Source organism: Stegostoma tigrinum, chromosome 26 (genome assembly GCF_030684315.1).
Source record: "Stegostoma tigrinum isolate sSteTig4 chromosome 26, sSteTig4.hap1, whole genome shotgun sequence".
Taxonomy (NCBI): domain Eukaryota; kingdom Metazoa; phylum Chordata; class Chondrichthyes; order Orectolobiformes; family Stegostomatidae; genus Stegostoma; species Stegostoma tigrinum.
The window spans coordinates 48,621,391-48,644,085 of NC_081379.1; the positions used below are offsets into that span (position 1 = coordinate 48,621,391).

General features: G+C 45.1%; 1 protein-coding gene across 1 annotated transcript in view; it reads left to right on the plus strand.

Moving 5' to 3' along the window:
• The first annotated feature begins 9,593 nt into the window (after window positions 1–9,593).
• lrrc75bb (leucine rich repeat containing 75Bb) overlaps window positions 9,594–22,695 on the plus strand; it is a 39,569-nt gene continuing 26,467 nt past the window's right edge. Inside the window, exon 1 of the mRNA XM_048556465.2 lies at window positions 9,594–10,089. Within this exon, the coding sequence (XP_048412422.1) occupies window positions 9,790–10,089 (300 nt within the window). The 5' untranslated portion in view covers window positions 9,594–9,789. The remainder of the gene's footprint in view (window positions 10,090–22,695) is intronic.

Sequence of the window (22,695 nt, forward strand, 5' to 3'; positions counted from 1 at the left end):
AAAGAATGACAAAAGTAAGATTAGGCCCAATCAAGGATAGTAGTGGTACGTTGTGTGTGGAGTCAGATGAGATAGGGGAAGCGCTAAATGAATATTTTTCAACAGTATTCACTCTAGAAAACGACAATGTTGTCGAGGAGAATACTGAGATACAGGCTACTAGACTAGGTGGGATTGAGGTTCACAAGGAAGAGGTATTAGAAATCCTACAGAGGGTGAAGATAGATAAGTCCCCTGGGCCGGATGGGATTTATCCTCGGATCCTCTGGGAAGCCAGGGAGGAGATTGCTGAGCCTTTGGCATTGATCTTTAACTCGTCATTGTGTACAGGAATAGTGCCAGATGACAGGAGGATAGCAAATGTGGTTCCCCTGTTCAAGAGGTGGAGTAGAGACAACCCTGGTAATTATAGACCAGTGAGCCTTACCTCAGTTGTTGGTACAGTGTTGGAAAAGGTTATAAGGGATAGGATTTATAATCATCTAGAAAAGAATAAATTGATTAGGGATAGTCAGCACAGTTTTGTGAAGGGAAGGTCGTGCCTCACAAACGTTATTGAGTTCTTTGAGAAGGTGACCAAACAGGTAGATGAGAGTAAACCGGTTGATGTGGTGTATATGGATTTCAGCAAGGTGGTCGATAAGGTTCCTCACAATAGGCTATTATACAAAATGCGGAGGAATGGAATTGTGGGAGATATAGCAGTTTGGATCGGAAATTGGCTTGCTGAAAGAAGACAGAGGGTGGTAGTTGATGGGAAATGTTCATCCTGGAGACCAGTTACGAATGGTGTACCGCAAGGGTCGGTGTTGGGTCCACTGCTGTTAGTCATTTTTATAAATGACCTGGATGAGGGTGTAGAAGGATCGGTTAGTAAATTTGCAGACGACACTAAGGTCAGTGGAGTTGTGGGTAGTGACGAAGGATGCTGTAGGTTACAGAGAGACATAGATAAGCTGCAGACCTGGGCTGAGAGGTGGCAAATGGAGTTTAATGCAGACAAGTGTGAGGTGATGCACTTTGGTAGGAGTAACCAGAAGGCAAAGTACAGGGCTAACGGTAAGATTCTTAGTAGTGTAGATAAGCAGAGAGATCTCTGTGTCCATGTACACAGATCCTTGAGAGTTGCCACCCAAGTTGACAGGGCTGTTAAGAAGGCATACAGTGTTTTAGCTTTTATTAATAGAGGGATCGAGTTCCGGAACCAAGAGGTAATGGTGAAGCTGTACAAAACTCTGGTGCGGCCGCACTTGGAGTATTGTGTACAGTTCTGGTCACCACATTATAAGAAGGATGTGGAAGCTTTGAAAAGGGTGCAGAGGAGATTTACTAGGATGTTGCCTGGTATGGAGGGAAGGTCTTACGAGGAAAGGCTGAGGGACTTGAGGCTGTTTTCGTTAGAGAGAAGAAGGTTGAGAGGTGACTTAATTGAAACATATAAAATAATCAGAGGGTTAGATAGGGTGGATAGGGAGAGCCTTTTTCCTAGGATGGTGATGGCGAGCACGAGGGGGCATAGCTTGAAATTGAGGAGTGAAAGATATAGGACAGATGTCAGGGGTAGTTTCTTTACTCAGAGAGTAGTAAGGGAATGGAACGCTTTGCCTGCAACGGTAGTAGATTCGCCAACTTTAGGTACATTTAAGTCGTTATTTGATAAGCATATGGACGTACATGGAATAGTGTAGGTTAGATGGGCTTGAGATCGGTGTGACAGGTCGGCACAACATCGAGGGCCAAAGGGCCTGTCCTGTGCTGTAATGTTCTATGTTCTAGACAGGTCAGGTGAGTGGGCAAAAGTGTGGCAAATGGTGTATATAATGGGAAAAAGTGAAATTGTCCATTTTCTCAGAAAGAATAAAAGAGAAGCATATTGAATCATAGAACTCCCCCATAATGTGAAAACAGGCCATTCGGCCCAACAAGTTATCACAGAGAATGGTCCAACATGTCCACATAGACCCCCCAAACAGCGTCCCAACCAGACCCATCTCGCTACCCGATCCCTGCATTTCCCATGGCTAACACACCTAACCTACACATCTCTTGATATTATAGGCAATTCAGCATGGCCAATCCACCTAAGCTGTGCATCTTCGGACTGTGGGAGGAAACCAGAGCACCCGGCAGAAACACACGCAAACACAGGGAGAATGTGCAAACTCCCACAGACAATCACCCAAGGCCAAAATCGAATCTGGGTCCCTGGTGCTGTGAGGCAGAAGGGCTATTCTCTGAGCCACCGTGCCACCCAATATTAGCAAAATGGTGAGAGGTTGCAGCATCTGAGATGTAGTGACATCTGGGTATCCTAGTGCATGAATCATGTATGGTGAGGATTCAGCTACAGCAAATAATCAGGAAAACTAACGGAACATTGTGCTTTATTGTGAGGGGAATTGAAGGTCAGAGGTTATGCTTCAGATATGCCGGGCATTGGTGACACTACATCAATCACCATACTCACAGAAGGACGTTAATGTGTTGGAAGCAGTTCAGAGATGGCTTATTAGATTAATATCTGAAATGAGTGGATTGCCTTCTGAGGAAAGGTTAGACAGGCTAGGCCTGTATCCTCTGGGGTTTACAACAGTCAGAGGTGACTTAATTGAAAGTATAAGATCCTGAAGGGACTTGACAAGGTGGGGGCTGCAAGGATGTTTCTTCCTGCCGCACAATCGAGAACTAAGGGTCATAGTTTAAAAAAATTAAAGGTGCGCTCACTCAAAGCAGGGATGAGAAGACTTTTTTTCCTCTCAGGTAGTTGAGAGTTTTTGGAATTCCCTTCCTCAAAAGACAGAGAATACAGTATCTTTAAGTATTTTTAAGGCAGAGGTAGATAGATTCTTGATTTCGAAGGGGTGAACGATTATCAGACATGTGCAGGAATGTAGAGTTGAAGGTGAAGTAAGATCAGCCATGATCTTATTGAATGGAGCAGGCTCGAAGGGAGTGGGCTCCTGTTCCTTGTGTGCATGCTTGTATGTAACTGTTACCTAGAAAGGCACAGATTGATCAGGGAGTATAAGCGTGTACTTGTTAAGAGAAGGGCCTGTCTTACTAACTTAAGCTGTTTTTAAGGAAGTAACAAGGAAGATCAATAGGGAAAGTGCAGCGGATGTGGTTTTACATGGATTGTGGAAAGGCATTTGAGAAGGTTCCACGTGGTAGACTGGTCAGACAAAGTAAAGCATAGGAAAAATGGCAAATGGAATTCAAACTGGAGAAGTGTGAGGTTTTACATTTGGTGAGGGCCATCAAAGCAAGTAAATACATATTAAACAGGGGGCTAATGAGAACATAGAACAGTACAGCACAGGAGCAGGCCCTTTGGCCTATCATATCTGTGCTGACCATGATTCCATTCAAAACTAATCCCATCTGCCTTCTCATGGTCTGTATCCCTCTATTCCCTGCCTGCTCATGTACCTGTTTGAGTGCCTGTTAAACACTGTTATCGTGCCTGCTTCTACCACCGCCTTGGTAGCATGTTTCAGGCACCTACCACCCTCTGTGTAAAACACTTGCCCATCTCACTTTAAACCTATGCCTCCTTGTATTTGACATTTCTACCCTGGGAAAAAGACTCCAACTATCTACCCCAGCTGTGTCACTCAAAATTTCACATCTCAGTCATAGCTACTGTATCATTCTTAGTTTGTGTACCGTAATCATGTATGTACTATACGTGCTTCCTCTGTCTTTCAGTCTCACTCGCTAAGTATCTGCCTCTCAATCCCAGATCTGAATTTGCCCTCAGGTTCCTTGTAGTGATTGGAACCAGTTGGATCTTATTAACTGTGAGATCCTTGATCGGGTTGTTAACCAGGTCCAATCAGGGAGCCCTGACTAACAGATATAAACAGGGGAATCAGACAGTCTGGCTCTGAGCTGGCAGGTCACATCCCATGTAGCACCAGATGTAAATAAGGAGTGACTTGGTGACAGAATATAGGTCTCTGTGCAGTTGTTTCATTCCTATTCCCCATCATCTATTTAAACCCTTCCCAACTGTATTCCCTGCAAGGGAAGCACAGTGGCTCAGTGGTGAGCACTGCTGTGTCACAGCGACAACGACCCAGTCTCAAGACGTGGAGTTTGTACATTCTCCCCATGACTGTCTGGGTTTCCTCTGGGTGCTCCGGTTTCCTACCACAGTCCAAAGATGTGCAGGTTAGGGTGGATTGGCCAAAAGGGTTGGGGGTTTGGTATGGGTGGGATGTTCTTCCAAGCGTTGATGTGGACTCAGTGGGCTGAATGACTTGCTGCCACAATGTTGGGATTCTATGATATTCATATACCCTGTTCAGGTGTTGATTGTCCAACTTGTATAGATCCCACATTGCCCAGAACCATTTTCAAAGTCCCAGAAATCTGACACCCACCCTCCTGCACCAGCTTTCTAGTGATGTGTTCAATCACTCAATTCTCCTACTTCTATGCTCATGAATACTTGAGACTCAGAATATTCTTAGACTGCTGTATTGGAGGTTCTGCCTTTCAAATCTCCCACCCAGCTCCCTGAAATCTGCTTCCAGAAGCTCACCCCCATTTCCACCTAAGTTATTGGTACCAGCGTGGACCATGGACCAGTCTTGATCACCCACCACAGGGCAGCACAGTTGCTTAGTGGTTAGCTCTGTTGCAGGGACCTGAGCATGATTCTACTCTCAGGTGACTGTCTGAGTGGAGCTTGTACATTGTTCCCTGGGTTTCCTCTGGGTGCTCGTCACACAGTCCAAGGATGTGCAGGTTGGGTGGATTGACTGTGCTAAATGAGGAGTTCCAGAGGTTAAGGTAAGGTGTCGGTTTGGGTGGGATGCTCCTTGGAGGTCAGTGCAGACTTGATGGGCTGAAAGGCCTTTTTCTGTACCATAAAGTAAGTACAAATGGGGGGCAGAGTTGTTTTAAGTTGACAAGGAAAGGAGTTTAGCAGAAAAGAGGGTTGATGAACAATGGCAGATACTATGAACATTGTTTATGGCTCACAACAAAGACATAACCCAGTGAGGAATATGGACCCTAGGAAGGGGATAAACTGACCATGGTCAACCAGAGCAGATAAGGATAGCATTAGATCCAAAGAAGAATCATACAACTGAGCAAAGATTAATAGTAAACCAGATATTGGAAAAGATCTAAGAAACAGCAAAAGATGCCAAACAAAGAGACCTAGGGTATGGGTTTTATAGTTCCTTAAAAGTAGAGATGCAGATAGGCAGGAAAGTGAAGAAAGTATTTGATACGTTTGCATTCATTGGTTAGTGCATTGAGGGTAGGAGTTAGGAGGTCATGTTGCAGCTGTACAGGACAATGATTAGGCCAGTTTTGGAATACTGTGTTCAGTTCTGGTCTCCCTGCTATAGTAAAAATGTTGTTAAACTGAAAAGGGTTCAGAAAGATCTACAAGGATGTTGCCTAGGTTTGAGCTACAGGGGGAGGCTGAGTAGGCTGGGTCTATTTTCCCTGCAGCATCACAGTCTGGGGACAGTGCTGGGGGTGGGTGGGGGGGAGTGACCTTGCTGAGGATTATAAAGTTGTGTTGGACATGTATAGGGTGGATAGTCAAGGCCTTTCTCCCAGAGTAAGGGAATCCAAACCTAGAGGGCATTAGTTTAAGGTGGGAGGAGAAAAGATTTAAAAGGGACCTAAAGGGCAACCTTTTCACACAGAGGGTGGTGTGTATAAGGAATGAACTGCCAGAGGAAGTAGAGGAGACTGGTACAGTTACAACATTTAAAAGGCATTTGGATGGGTACATGAGTAGGAGGGTTTAGAGGGATATGGGCCAAGTGCTGGCAAATGGGACTAGATTAATTTTGGATATCTGGTCAGCATGGACAAGTTGAACTGAAGAGTCTGTTTCCATACTGTACAACTCTGACCAAAACAAAAGGGAGATGTTAAACTTTCGAGAGTAAGTTTGTAAGTGATATCAAGAAAGTCAGCAAGAAGCTTCTTTAAATGTATAAAAAGAGAGACATCCAAGTTAATGTAGGCCCTGTAGAAATTGAGTCTGGGGAAATTAAAATGAGGACGAAGGAAACAGCAGAGGAGTTGAATAAACAGTTTTCACTACAGATTGCACAATAGATTGCGAAGCAAGTTAATGGAGCTAAAGACCAATAAGTTCTCTGGACCTAATGGAGTGCATCTATTAGTGGGAAAATCTTACAGTCCTTCATAAACGATGCAATAGCAAAGCATTTAGAAACACAAGAAAGATCAAGCCCACAGTCTGTGTTGCTTCATGAAGGGAAAATCATGCCTGACAAATTCATTAAAATTCTTGGAAAGCTGACAAGCGTGATAGATAAAAGAAAAGCAATGGATGTAATATATAGATTTTCAGAAGGCATTTGATAAGGTACCACATATTAGGTTACGTCGTAAGACAAGAAGCCACGTTGTTGGAGGAAGTATTAGGATAGAGGATTGGCTAACAAACAGAAGGTAGACAGTTGGAGGAGGGTGACCATTTTCAGGAATGGTGACCTGTGACCTGTGATGCACCATACAGATTGGTGGTGAGACCACAATTACAAGCAGTAACTTACATACGTCTGACCTATGAATGTAGGCACTTACAAATGAGATCCTATACAGGAGCGTATGAATATTTATTTTAAAGGTCTCACATATAAATGTTTATTCATACTTATAAACAGCTGTTTTATATTGTCCTGTATTGCGTTCCAACTTGCGTACAAATCGACTGAGGAATATACCCAGTAATAGAACATGTTCACGACCTGGCAACTGTCCATATTTACAATATATATTAGTGAGGTGGTTAAAAAAAGTGAATTTACTGTAGCCAACTTTGCTGAAACACAAAAATGGGTGGGAAGATAGGTGGTGAGGCTATCACAAAGTAAATGCAGAGAAATATGGACAGTTAATCGAGTAGCTAAAACTTGGCAGATGGAATATAATGTGAAAAAATGTGAGGTTATGCACTTTGGCAGGAAGAATAGAGGAGATGAATATGATTTAAATGAAGAAAGACTGCAGAATGCTACAGAATATAGGGATTTGGGAGTCCAAGTGCATGAATCACAAAAAGCCAACATCCAAGTTCAGCAAGTAATAGGGAAAGCAAATGGAATGTTAGCCTTTTTATCTAGGGGAATGGAGCATAAAAATACACAAGTCTTGCTGAAACAATACAAGGCACTTGTCAGGGCAAGATACAATACTATGAACAGTTGGGAGCCCTTATCTCAAGAAAGATGTTACTGACATTGGACACAGTCCAGAGAAGGTTCACTCATCTGATCCCAGGAATGGAATGTCTGTCTTATGGGCAGAAGTTCAGTTGGTTGAAGCTGGCAGCTCCATTGGAGAAGGAAACAGTTATTGTTTTAAATCCAGTTACTCTTCTTCAGAACAGTCCGTGTTCTCATGAAGGGTCACTGGACTTGAAATGTTAACTCTGCTTTCTCTTCACAAGTGCTGTCAAACCCGCTGAGTTTTACCAGCGATATTTTTCCTTCAGATCTTCAGCATCTGCAGTTCTTCATTTTATTTGTGTTGATTAGACCTGTAGTCACTGGAATTGAAAAGAATGAGGGGTGACTTTATTGAAATATTCAAGATTCTTGGGAGAACATGGTGGGAGATGAGGAAAGGTTGTTTTCCCTTGCGGGAGAGTCTAGGACTGGGGGAATAATCTCAGATTAGGGGGTTGACCATTTAATGCAGATAGGAGAAGGAATTTCTTCTCTCAAAGGGTAATGAATCTGTGGAATCCGTTACCATCGAGGGTTGTTGAGGCTGGTCTGTTATGTCTATTCGAAGCGGAGGTAGATTTTTTAATGTGGAAGGGAATCCCGGGTTATGGGAAAAAGGTAGAAACATAGAGTTGAAGATTGTCAGATCAGCCACAATCTCATTGATGGTGGATCAGACTCGATGGGAAGAATGGTCTGCAGCTGCCCCTACACCTTATGGTTTGCAAAATAGTAATGAGAGAGACTGCACAGGGGCAAAGGGAGAGAGAGAGACTGCACAGAGGCAAAGGGAGAGAGAGAGAGACTGCACAGGGGCAAAGGGAGAGAGAGAGAGACTGCACAGGGGCAAAGGGAGAGAGAGAGACTCCACAGGGGCAAAGGGAGAGAGAGAGACTCCACAGGGGCAAAGGGAGAGAGAGAGAGACTGCACAGGGGCAAAGGGAGAGAGAGACTCCACAGGGGCAAAGGGAGAGAGAGAGACTGCACAGGGGCAAAGGGAGAGAGAGAGAGACTGCACAGGGGCAAAGGGAGAGAGAGAGACTGTACAGGGGCAAAGAGAAAGTGAGAGAGAGACTGCACAGGGGCAAAGGGAGAGAGAGAGACTCCACAGGAGCAAAGGGAGAGAGAGAGAGACTGCACAGGGGCAAAGGGAGAGAGAGAGACTGTACAGGGGCAAAGAGAAAGTGAGAGAGAGACTGTACAGGGGCAAAGGGAGAGAGAGAGACTCCACAGGGGCAAAGAGAGAGAGAGAGAGAGAGACTGCACAGGGGCAAAGGGAGGGAGAGAGAGAGAGACTGCACAGGGGCAAAGGGAGAGAGAGAGACTCCACAGGGGCAAAGGGAGAGAGAGAGAGACTGCACAGGGGCAAAGGGAGAGAGAGAGAGACTGCACAGGGGCAAAGGGAGAGAGAGAGAGACTGCACAGGGGCAAAGGGAGAGAGAGAGAGACTGCACAGGGGCAAAGGGAGAGAGAGAGACTCCACAGGGGCAAAGGGAGAGAGAGAGACTCCACAGGGGCAAAGGGAGAGAGAGAGAGAGACTGCACAGGGGCAAAGGGAGAGAGAGACTCCACAGGGGCAAAGGGAGAGAGAGAGACTGCACAGGGGCAAAGGGAGAGAGAGAGAGACTGCACAGGGGCAAAGGGAGAGAGAGAGACTGTACAGGGGCAAAGAGAAAGTGAGAGAGAGACTGCACAGGGGCAAAGGGAGAGAGAGAGACTCCACAGGAGCAAAGGGAGAGAGAGAGAGACTGCACAGGGGCAAAGGGAGAGAGAGAGACTGTACAGGGGCAAAGAGAAAGTGAGAGAGAGACTGTACAGGGGCAAAGGGAGAGAGAGAGACTCCACAGGGGCAAAGAGAGAGAGAGACTGCACAGGGGCAAAGGGAGGGAGAGAGAGAGAGACTGCACAGGGGCAAAGGGAGAGAGAGACTGCACAGGGGCAAAGGGAGAGAGAGAGACTCCACAGGGGCAAAGGGAGAGAGAGAGACTCCACAGGGGCAAAGGGAGAGAGAGAGAGACTGCACAGGAGCAAAGGGAGAGAGAGAGAGACTGCACAGGGGCAAAGGGAGAGAGAGACTGCACAGGGGCAAAGGGAGAGAGAGAGACTGCACAGGGGCAAAGGGAGAGAGAGACTGCACAGGGGCAAAGGGAGAGAGAGAGACTGCACAGGAGCAAAGGGAGAGAGAGAGAGACTGCACAGGGGCAAAGGGAGAGAGAGAGACTCCACAGGGGCAAAGAGGGAGAGAGAGAGAGACTGCACAGGGGCAAAGGGAGAGAGAGACTGCACAGGGGCAAAGGGAGAGAGAGACTGCACAGGGGCAAAGGGGGAGAGAGACTGCACAGGGGCAAAGGGGGAGAGAGAAATAGAGACTCCACCTCAGTAAGGAGAGAGTCTGCACAGGAGCAGTGAGATACAGGGGGAGGCTCTGGGAAGGTGTTGCTGTTGGACCCTGGGACCGGGCTGACTTTAACACGGGCATGACAGAAGCGTGCGGCAGCTCTGAAATCCACAGGCTGGGCTTATCCTGCGTTTTCCCAACGCCGTCGCCAGTGGGAAAATGGGCTCGAAATTAACGCGAGGAGGAGGAAGAAGCGGTGCTGGCGGCGGTCTGGGTCCGCAGGACGAGCGCCCCAGGTCGGCATCGCTGCAGGAATTCCGCTCGGAGCTGGCTGCGGGCACAGGGCGGCGGGCGGAGCTGGCGGTCCCCTCGCTCATCCTCAAACCTGAGAGGCTGCTGCCTCAGAAAGCGGCACCGGCTCCGTACGTTCGCAGGGTCGGATGGATCAGGGAAATCCAGGCGCTGCTCCGGGAACAGAGAGCCGAGCAGGCGGCCGGGCTGGTCAGACTGCTCCGCAAGGTGAGCGACAGCGCCAATACACACACACGCGGATAGCAGAGACACAATGGGCCGAATGTTTAATCCCCTTTCATAGTATTAACTATTCTTCAAATCATATATTCCAACCAGACGTTTTAAAAATTAATTTAAAATAATGACACCTCTATAATTATTACTAATATAATATACTAACACACTATAATTATTCCCTGTAATTAGCTAATTTGAACAAAAGCGTTATTGTTGGAGAAGATTTGTGTTTCAGTGATGATCCGGGGATAGATACGAGACAATCAGACTCAGGTGCCCTGAAGAGGACGGAGAGTATGTCTGGCCACATCCTAGGTATTCCCTATCTCCCACTCACTATCTACGGGGCTTCCCGCCAACTCAGCTTTGATGCTGGCCCACGTTCTCCCAGCTCCTGCATGCATGTGCGAACTGCATATCTTCCCAATAATTCACTGAAATGGCAGAAGTGGGGAAACAGCGGAGTGTTCTTTTATGTACATACTCCTGTGCTGACAGCTAACTAATTCAGACTAATTTCATCTCTGAAAGGTTGGACTACAGTAAATCTCTCTTCAAGCCAAAGCAAAACACTGCGCTATCAATTTTTTTGTTCCAAGCAATTTAATTTGAAACAAATCCAGAACGCTGCACGTCTCGTCTCTTAACATAGACGTGATATTTAATTTAGTTTCTGAACTGGATTTTTTCTGTTGAAACGTAAATCTTAAATTATATTCCAAGTGTTATTGCAGATTTCTTTAACCAACTATAATTGTAAATCCTATTTAAATATTCCCAATCTGGTTGCAGATTTTACTCTACATTGCTGGTTATTATAAAAGCACTCTAAATCTTACTGCAACATTTGAAATTCTCACTGTAAATGTTCCAAATGTCACTGCTATGATCTAAATTTGATGTGAACATATTTCATAATAATGTCTTGTCAGAAAAATGTAAAGTACACTGCTTTTAAAAACCCCACTCAGATTATAACTCACTGAAATATTACACTTCTTAGGCTGGAGAGTTGATGGAGGCAGATACAATAGCAATATTTAAGAGATGTTTAGACAGGCACGTGACAGGTAGGGAATGGAGGGATTCAGATTAATTTAGAATGGCAGAGATAGTAAGAACTGCCAATGGTAGAGTCAGAGAGTGTGAAGTTGGAGGAACATGGCACGGCAGGCAACATCAGAAGAGCAGGAAAGCTGATATTTTGGATCAGCACCCTGGGTTAGTTTAGAATGGCATCATGGTTGGTACAGACATCGTGGGCCGAAGAGCCTGTTCCTGCATTGCACAGCTCTGTGTTCTTTGTGGATGTTTTGGGGAAGGCATAAAACAAATTTACTAGCATGGCACAGGAGCTGAGAGTTATATTTTTAAAACCGAAAGAACTTTAGATGCTGTAAATCGGGAACAAAAATAAATTTGCTTCAGAACTGAGGAAGGATCTTCGGACCCAAAACGTTAACTCTGTTTTTTCCTTCACAGATGCTGCCAGACCTACTGAGCTTTTCCAGCAAATTTATTTTTGTTCAAAAATTAATTTTTTATCAGCCTTTTCTCTAGAATTGAGACAGAGGACTGACCTGATCACTTTTAAGATTTGATGTTAAAAAGAACCTCAGCGCGTAGATGCTGATAAACCACTTGTAAGGAGAGTGCAGAGCTAATTGTTATAAATTTAAGATAAATTTAATGGGAAGGAGAAAAGTCTTGAAGAACGTTAGAAATCGGAGTTGGGGCACAGGTTACTGCATGGCTTAGAAAGGGTGGACACTGGGAAGTTGTTTCCGTTAGGCGGGGATGCCCGTGGGCACAGCCTTAGAATTAGACGGGGTAAATTTAAAATGGAAATGAGGATACATTTCTTCAGCCAGAGAGTGGTGGGCCTGTGGAATTCATTGCCACAGAGCACAGTGGAGGCCAGGACATTAAATGTTTTCAAGGCAATTTTCAATTCAATTCAATGTTTTCAATTCAATTCTTGAACTCACAAGGAATCAAAGGCTATGGGGAGAGTGCAGGGAAGTGGAGTTGAAATGCCCATCAACCATGATTAAATGGTGGAGTGGATCCAATGGGCTGAATGGCCTTACTTCCATTCCTATGTCTTATGGTCTTACGGGTAGGCATTTTGAACCTTTGAATCTGTTCCTTTATTCAACAAGACCATGACTGATCTACCCTAACACCATCTTTCACATCCCGATATCCCTTTATTTCTTAGTATCTAAAAATCAACCAACCTCTGCCTTTAATATACTCAATCACAACCGCAAATCTCTGAGACAGAGAGTCTCAAAAGTACACTACCCTCGACTGAAGAAATTTCTTCTGGCCTCAGCCCTAAATGGTTGATTCCTTATCCCAGACTGGTGAGCCCATGTTCTAGAGTCCCTGGGCAAGGAAAAACAACCCCCCCCGCCATTTCAGAAATTTACATCTTTCAACATTGTTTGGTCGACCTGCTTTAGGAAGGATACTATTAAATTGGAGAGGGTGCAGAAAAGATTTACAAGAATGTTACTGAAACTGGAGGATTTGAGTTATAAGAGAAGGCTGGTTAGGCTGGGACTTTTTTTTCACTGGAGTGCTGGAGGTTGAGAGGTGACCCTATAGATGTTTATAAAATCAGGAGGGCCAGAGATAAAATGAATACTCCCCTACAGTAGGGGAGTTCAAAACTAGAGGGTATATTTTTAAGGTGAAAAGAGAAAGATTTAAAAGGGACCTGAGGGGCAACGTTTTCACACAGAGGGTGGTTCATTATGTGGAATGAGTTGCCAGAGAAAGCAGTAAATGCAGGTACAATTACAACATTTAAAAGACATTTGGACAGGTAGATAACAAAGTGTGGAGCTGGATGAACACAGCAGGCCAAGCAGCATCTCGGGAGCACAAAAGCCGACGTTTCGGGCCTAGACCCTTCATCAGAGAGGGGGATGGGGTGAGGGTTCTGGAATAAATAGGGAGAGAGGGGGAGGCGGACCGAAGATGGAGAGAAAAGAGGATAGGTGGAGAGGAGAGTATAGGTGGGGAGGTAGGGAGGGGATAGGTCAGTCCGGGGAGGACGGACAGATCAAGGAGGTGGGATGAGGTTAGTAGGTAGGAAATGGAGCTGCGGCTTGAGGTGGCAGGAAGGAATAGGTGAGAGGAAGAACAGGTTAGGGCGGCGGACCACCCCACCAACCTCCGGATACAACGCAACATCCTCCGACACTTCCGCCATCTATAATCCGACCCCACCACCCAAGACATTTTTCCATCTCCACCCTTGTCTGCTTTCCGGAGAGATCACTCTCTCCGTGACTCCCTTGTTCGCTCCACACTCCCCTCCAACCCCACCACACCCGGCACCTTCCCCTGCAACCACAGGAAGTGCGACACTTGCCCCCACACATCCTCCCTCACCCCCATCCCAGGCCCTAAGATGATTTCCTATATCAAGCAGATGTTCACCTGCACATCTGTAAATGTGGTATACTGTATCCACCGTACCCGGTGTGGCCTCCTCTGCATTGGGGAAACTAAGCCGAGGCTTGGGGACTGCTTTGCAGAACACCTCCGCTCGGTTCGCAATAAACAACTGCACCTCCCAGTCGTGAACCATTTTAACTCCCCCTCCCATTCCTCAGACAACATGTCCATCATGGGCCTCCCGCAGTGCCACAATGATATCACCCGAAGGTTGCAGGAACAGCAACCCATATTCCGCTTGGGAACCCTGCAGCCCAATGGTATCAATGTGGACTTCACAAGCTTCAAAATCGCCCCTTCCCCCACTGCATCCCAAAACCAGCCCAGCCCGTCCCCTCCCCCCACTGCATCCCAAAACCAGCCCAGCTCGTCCCCACCTCCCTAACCTGTTCTTCCTCTCACCTATCCCCTCCTTCCACCTCAAGCCGCACCTCCATTTCTTACCTACTGACCTCATCCCGCCTCCTTGACCTGTCCATCCTCCCCGGACTGACCTATCCCCTCCCTACCTCCCCACCCATACTCTCCTCTCCACCTATCTTCTTTTCTCTCCATCTTCGATCCGCCTCCCCCTCTCTCCCTATTTATTCCAGAACCCTGTCCCCATCCCCCTCTCTGATGAAGGGTCTAGGCCTGAAACGTCAGCTTTTGTGCTCCTGAGATGCTGCTTGGCCTGCTCCACACTTTGTTATCTTGGATTCTCCAGCATCTGCAGTTCCCATTATCTCTGACATGAATAGGTAGAGTTTGGAGAGATATGGGCCCAGTGCAGGCAAATGGGATTACTTTTGTTTGGGAAACTTGATTGGCGTGGATGAGTTGAACCAAAGTGTCTGTTTCCATGCTGTTTGACTCTGTGACTCCTCCTGTCTGTTTTCTGTCCATTAACCAATTCTTCATCGAAGCTAAAATATCACATTCAATTCCATGAGTCTTAATAATAATAATCTCTTGTGCAGAATTTAATTGACTGCTTTTTGAAAATCCAGACACAATGTATCCATTAGTTCCTTCATAGGAATCCTAGTAGATGCATATTCAAAAGATAATGGTTTAGTCAAACACAATTTCCCTTCATGGATTTGTGTTAACTCTGCACAATTATAATGATCTTTTAAGTGATGTGCGACTGCATGGTTAGTAATGGAGTCTACTGTTTCACCTAGTGCTGATGTCAGGCTAACTTGCCTCACTGACTCTCTACCTCATCTTTTAAACAGTGGAGGTTATATTTGGTGTCTTCCAATTCCTGAGGCTATTCCAGAGTTTAAGCAATTTGGGAAGGTGAAACCAAGGCATTCACTAACTGCTACTCAAGGCAATTTATCTACACTTAGTCCCATTAATTCTCCTGCCCTCTTTCTAATACAGATTTCTTTAACTCTCATTCTCAAAACCTCTGATATTTTTTGTGACTTCTGCTGTGAAGACAGTTATAAAGCATTTGTTTAAAATCTTTGATAAAATGTGAGGCTGGATGAACACAGCAGGCCAAGCAGCATCTCAGGAGCACAAAAGCTGACGTTTCGGGCCTAGACCCTTCATCAGAGAGGGGGATGGGGAGAGGGAACTGGAATAAATAGGGAGAGAGGGGGAGGCGGACCGAAGATGGAGAGAAAAGAAGATAGGTGGAGAGGGTGTAGGTGGGGAGGTGGGGAGGGGATAGGTCAGTCCAGGGAAGACGGACAGGTCAAGGAGGTGGGATGAGGTTAGTAGGTAGCTGGGGGTGCGGCTGGGGGTGGGAGGAAGGGATGGGTGAGAGGAAGAACCGGTTAGGGAGGCAGAGACAGGTTGGACTGGTTTTGGGATGCAGTGGGTGGGGGGGAAGAGCTGGGCTGGTTGTGTGGTGCAGTGGGGGGAGGGGATGAACTGGGCTGGTTTAGGGATGCAGTGGGGGAAGGGGAGATTTTGAAACTGGTGAAGTCCACATTGATACCATATGGCTGCAGGGGGATTTCGCTCCACACTGCCCTCCAACCCCACCACACCCGGCACCTTCCCCTGCAACCGCAGGAAATGCTACACTTGTCCCCACACCTCCTCCCTCACCCCCATCCCAGGCCCCAAGATGACATTCCACATTAAGCAGAGGTTCACCTGCACATCTGCCAATGTGGTATACTGCATCCACTGTACCCGGTGCGGCTTTCTCTACATTGGGGAAACCAAGCGGAGGCTTGGGGACCGCTTTGCAGAACACCTCCGCTCAGTTCGCAACAAACAACTGCACCTCCCAGTCGCAAACCATTTCCACTCCCCCTCCCATTCTCTTGATGACATGTCCATCATGGGCCTCCTGCACTGCCACAATGATGCCACCCGAAGGTTGCAGGAACAGCAACTCATATTCCGCCTGGGAACCCTGCAGCCATATGGTATCAATGTGGACTTCACCAGTTTCAAAATCTCCCCTTCCCCCACTGCATCCCTAAACCAGCCCAGTTCATCCCCTCCCCCCACTGCACCACACAACCAGCCCAGCTCTTCCCCCCCACCCACTGCATCCCAAAACCAGTCCAACCTGTCTCTGCCTCCCTAACCGGTTCTTCCTCTCACCCATCCCTTCCTCCCACCCCCAGCCGCACCCCCAGCTACCTACTAACCTCATCCCACCTCCTTGACCTGTCCGTCTTCCCTGGACTGACCTATCCCCTCCCCACCTCCCCACCTACACCCTCTCCACCTATCTTCTTTTCTCTCCATCTTCGGTCCGCCTCCCCCTCTCTCCCTATTTATTCCAGTTCCCTCTCCCCATCCCCCTCTCTGATGAAGGGTCTAGGCCCGAAACGTCAGCTTTTGTGCTCCTGAGATGCTGCTTGGCCTGCTGTGTTCATCCAGCCTCACATTTTATCATCTTGGAATCTCCAGCATCTGCAGTTCCCATTATCTCTGTTTAAAATCTTTGTCTGTTCCTTGCTCAGAATTATAATTTCTCCTTTGTCTGTAATTGGATAACTTTGACTTCAGTAAATTCCTGGCAACATTATGTGGTATACTGTATCCGCTGTTCCTTGGGGACCGTTTTGCAGAACACCTCCGCTCGGTTCGCACTAAACAACTGCACCTCCCAGTCGCAACCACTTCAACTCCCCCTCCCATTCCGCAGACGACATGTCCATCCTGGGCCTCCTGCAGTGCCACAATGATGCCACCCGTAGGTTGCAGGAACGGCAACTCATATTCCGCTTGGGAACCCTGCAGCCCAATGGTATCAATGTGGACGTCACAAACTTCAAAATCTCCCCTCCCCCCACTGCATCCCAAAACCAGCCCAGGTCGTCCTCGCCTCCCTAACCTGTCCTTCCTCCCACCTACCCCGTCCTCCCACCTCAAGCCCCACCCCCATCTCCTATCTACCAGCCTCGTCATGCCCCCTTGACCTGTCTGTCCTCCCTGGACTGACCTATTCCCTCCCTAGCTCCCCACCTACACTCACCTTTACTAGCTCCATCCCTGCTTCTTTGACCAGTCTATCTCCTCTCACCCTATCTTCTCCTCTATCCATCTTCTATCTGCCTCCCCCTCTCTCCTTATTTATTTTAGAACTCCCTTCCCCTCCCCTATTTCTGAAGAAGGGTCTAGGTCTGAAACGTCAGCCTTCCTGCTCCTATTATGCTGCTTGGCCTGCTGTGTTCATCCAGCTCTACACCTTATTATCCCAGATTCTCCAGCATCTGCAGTTCCTACTGTCGCTGAAACATTATGAACCTGTTGTTTGATCAAACGCTATTATTTAATTCTCTTTTTAGCCTCTGTTGGGACGTTTTCCAGGCATTTTTTTTGGAAAATATATTTGTTGCGAATTATGAATCAATTTTTAAAATAGTAGCCAAACTTTTGGTACAAAACAAAATCAGAAAGTACTTGGAAAACTCCGGTCTGGGAGTGTTTGTGGAGAGAGAAACAGAGTTAATGTTGTGTGTCAAATGACTTCGTCAGAACAGAAGAGCTCCCCAGGCTTATAGAGACATGGAGTCATAAGCATCCATACCAACCAAGTTTCCCAAATTAAACAAACTAGTCCCATTTGCCTCCTTTTGGCCCATATCCCTCCAAACCCTACCGATTCATGTACCAGTCCAAATGTCTTCTACATGTTATAACTCTACCTGCATCTACTACTACTACTGGCAGTTCCTTCAACATACAAACCACACTCTGTGAGAAACTATTGCCCCTCCGGTCCCTTTTAAATCTTTTTCCTCTGACTTTAAAATATGCCCTCTAGATTTCAGCTCCCCTACCCTAGGGAAAAGACCTTTGCTATTCACTTTTACTATGCCCTTCATGATTTTTCTTCAATTCGCATCCAAATCTTGCTGAGTGCTTTCAGCACTTTCTATTCTTATTTCATCTTTTAATGTAGTTTCCCATCTATCTTAGCCAACTCAGTCCTCATATCTGTGAAGTTTGTAGGCTTTATTTAGGTTTAAAAGATGTCTAGGCTGTAAGTCAAAAACCCTGGTTTCAGATTTAGCTAAATCATTTTCAAACACAATATTGAGTTCCATCAAATTGTGATCGCTCTCAATATCTCTTTAATGTAATTCTTTTGTATTGCTAAATATTAGATCCAAAATACTCTGTTCTCTAGATGGATCATTAACATACTGATTGGAAGAAAATCATGTTTCATACTTTGCACAAAATCTGGATATAGATTAAAGACCCCAGTGACTACAGTGCTAATCTCAAACAAAAGCAGAAATCGCTAGAGAAACTCAGCAGGTCTGGCAGCTTTGGTGGAGAGAAAAGAGAGTTGTACTTAGAGCCCTGTTCTGAAGAAGAGTCAGAGTACACAGATGCTGCCAGACCTGCTGAGTTTCTCCAGCAATTTTTGCTTTTATTTCAGAACTCCACCATCTGCAGTTCTTTGTTTTATTTTATTGTATTAACCTTATTGCTTCTGGACTGAGAATGAATCCCAAGCCCAACCCCAACTCTATCAGTCCTACAGGAAGTATTTGAAGTTAATGTATATCTGTTTAAAAACACATTATATAAATACGAGGAAGAAAAGAATAGAAAGACATGTTGATGAGGTTAGATAAAGAGTGCTGAGAAGATGCTTGTGGGTTGCGAGATTAAAGGCATGTTTCTACATTATAAATAGTATGTAAATGGGTAAAACTACGTAAAATATTCAGCTCTCGCTAAAAACAATTTATGTTAATCAAAATAAATTGAAATCAAATGAAGAATTTCTGAATGTCATAGTTAAATTGTACACGTAGACACTTCTGAATGAGAAGTGATTTGTGGTTAAAAATATGCATAATATATAACACGTTTATTGAAAGTTATTATCAAATGCAACAGTTCTTAGCCACTAATAATAGGTTGGTTTTGGTTACCTTGCTATGTAATCTCACTATAAATACTGAGCAGAAGCAATGTCTTCCTGTGCAAAATTATAGGATGTCAAGTATCAGGTAGTTGCTGATGCTGTGCTCAAAAAAACACACAGAAGCTTTTATGACCTCAGCAATTGTCGAAGCTCACTAGAACCAATTAAATACGTTTTGAAATGTAGTTGCTATTGGAATGTGGGAAACACAGCAGCCAAACATGAGCACAGCAAGATCCCACAGAGCAGCAACAAGATAATTTACCAGATGACCTGTTTTACTAGCACCAGTTAGGGCTGTGAGCTGTAGGATCAGTGCTGAGTCCACTGTTTTTTGTTGTTTATATAAATGATTTGGCTGTGAATTTAGGAGGTATGTTTAGTAAGTTTCCAGATGATACTGAAATTAGAGTGAACAGTGAAGAAGAATGATGCCGGGACTGAATGATTTGAGCTACAGGGAGGGGCTGAATAGGCTGGGGCTATTTTCCCTGGAGTGTTGGAGGCTGAGGGGTGACCTTTTAGAGGTTTATTAAATCATGAGGGGCATGGATAGGGTGAACAGCCAAGGTCTTTTCTCCCCACAAGGTAGGGGAGTCCAAAACCAGGGGCATACGTTTAAGGTGAGAGGGGAATAATTTAAAAGGGACCTCAGGAGCAGCTTTTTCACACAGTGAGCGGTGCGTGTATGGAATGAGCTGCCAGAGGAAGTGGTGGAGGCTGGTACAATTACAACATTTATAAGGCACCTGGATGGGTATACGAATAGGACGGATTTAGAGGGATATAGGCCAAACGCAGGCAAATGGGGCTAATTTAGTTTGGGAAACTTGGACGTGTTGAACCGAAGGGTCTGTTTATGTGCTGTGTGACTCTATGGCTCTTTACCCCAGTAACCTCCTCTAGTCATTCCAACTCCAGGAGATCACTCTGTTCCTCCAATTCCAGTCTTCCTAACTTTAACCACATTTACAGCTCTGCTTTCACCTGCCTAGGTTCAAGGATTGGAATTCATTTTTTTAACCTTTCCTCCCCTCTGCTTCTGTCTCATGCTCTCTGTCTGTCTGTATCTCTCTCTCTCTCTGTATTTATGTCTTTCTTGCCCTTTCTTTCTCTGTCTATCCACCTTTCAAAATGCACCTTCAAACCTACACCTTTTACCATCTGTTAACCATCTAATATGTAACATGGTGTCAAATGCTTACTGCTAAAACACTGTAACCTGTTCTGTCTGAAAAATTTGGGAAATTTCAGGATTTTGGGATTTTCTAAATTATAGGATAACATTAGAATGCCTAACCCCAAGTATATGAATCCAAAAAATATCATTACGTAATTATTAAGCTGAAACATTGGGGTAATAAAACATTATAGAACAGTAAGAGAAACGATTTATTTTTCCAAATATTGTACCTACCATGTTTTCAATCCCAGGGTACTTGGCTAAAATTATGCCAATGAAGATCCACTCAAAACATTACTAAACATTGAAATCTCCCACCCAGAGCACATTTTGCATCCTTGCTATCGTCAGTGCTTCCTCTAAGTATTGTTCAACATGGAAAAATATGGATTCATCAGCTGAGGGGAGCGGTACATGATAATCAGGAGGAGGTTTCCTTGTCCATGTTTAACCTGAAACCATGAGACTTCATGGGGGCTGAAGTCAATGTTGAGGACTCCTAGAGCAACATCCTCCTGACTGTATACCACTGTGCTTCCACTGCTGCTGGGTCTGTCTTGTCACTGGGACAAAACACTTCCAGAGATGGTGATGGTGGGTTTTTTTTTAATTCATTAACGGGATGAGGGCATTGCTGGCCAGGCAGCATTTATCGCCCATCCATAATTGCCCCGAAGGCAGTTAAGAGTCAACCACATTGCTGTCGGTCTGGAGTCACATGTAGGCCAGACCAGGTAAGGATGGCAGTTTCCTTCCCTAAAGGACATCAGTGAACCAGATGAGATTTACCCCGACAATCAACAATGGATTTATGGTCATTATTAGATTCTTAATTCAGGATTTCTTTATTGGATACAAATTACACTGTCTGCTGTGGCGATATTCGAACCTGGGTCGACAGAACATTAACTGGGTCTCTGAATTAACAGTCCAGTGATAATACCATTTGGCCACCACCTCCCCTTTCTTTTCATAACTCAAAGCAAAAGTGGGATACTATGGTCCTCACATTATTGTTATGAGAAGCTAGGTTTGCTCATTTTGTCTGGAAAGTATGATTCTGTGAGTGTGACAATGTCAGGCTGTTGCTTGAATAGTCTGTGAGACAGCTGTCCCAATTCAGGCACTCGCCCCCAGATTTTAGTTGGGACGTCTTCACGAGATCAACAAGGCTGAGTGTGACTTTTTTTTCTGTCTAGTTGATATCCAATTGTCCTTGTGATTTCATTTCTTTGAGATGTTTTAGCATTTTTGACACAACTGAGTGACTTGCTAGACAATTTCAGAGGGCAGTTTAGAGTCAACCACTTTGCTATAGGTCTGGAGTTGTATGTCGGTCAGACTGAGTAAGGATGGCAGATTTCCTTCCCTGAAGGACATTTGTGAACTGGATTTATTTTTCCCAGCATTTGACAATGGTTTCATGGCCATCATTGGACTTTTAAATTAAATAATTTTTAAAAATGTATTTCAAATTCCACCTTCTGCCGTGATGAGATTCTCAGCTGGGTCCCCAAAGTATTAGGGGCTTAGAGTACAACAGCAAGGAAATCATGTCTCGTTAACTTGAGTTTTTTGAAGAAGTAACAAAGAAGATTGATGAAGGCAGAGTAGTATATGTTGTCTCTACAGACTTCTGTGTTGAACTTATCTAAAATACAGAGTCAGCCTCAGCTGGAGTATTGGACACTGTTCTTTGACACTGTAGGATGTGATCATTTCACAAAGGCTTTGGAAAAGATTCACAAGAACGAGGACTGCAGGGATGAAGAACTGTAATGATGTTGAAGAAGTCGGAGCAATTTTAAGTGGAGAAGATAAGTTGAGAGGAGATTTGATCAAGGTTTTCAAAATAACGAGGGGTGTGGAAGAGAGAAACTGTTCTCTTGTTGGTATAAGGATCCAGGCTGACTTAAGGCAATTGGCAAAAAGAAGTGAGGGAGAACTTGTTTTACACAGTCAGTGATTAGGAGATATCCAAGGGTACATTGGTGATAGATTCAAGTGTAGCTTTTAAAAGAGAATTGGATCGTTATTTGAAGAAAATTATGTTTACAAGGCTATAAAGAAAAATAGTTGAGTTGACCTTGCAGAGAGAGCTACTCAACACTGCTTCCTGTGCCAAAACCATTGTGATGATTCTACCATTCCTGAGAGTTAGAAAATATTAGGTACAGGCTTGGGTTATGCCATCCATTAAGATTTATAGTCAATTTTTCATAACAAGCTATTTACTGACCATCTCATCTCTTAACATTTGTTTCTCTTATTAGGACTGCATATTTTTATGTTGTTTGAAATACAAAATGCAAAATAAAAGATCAGAACCTGCTGTCATCATCTGTCTTTGGTTTGAAAGGGGAAAAAAAAACTGTCCAGAAACAGCTTTCAGATTGATTTTAAGAATAGAATTGCTACGGTGTGGAATCAGGCCATTCGGCCCATCGAGTCTACACTAAACCTCCAAAGAGCATCCCACCCAGACCCATTCCGCTGCCTATCTTTGCATTTCTCATGGCTAACACACCTAACTTGCACATCTGTGGACACTACGGGCAATTTAGCATCGCCAATCCACCTAACCGGCACACCA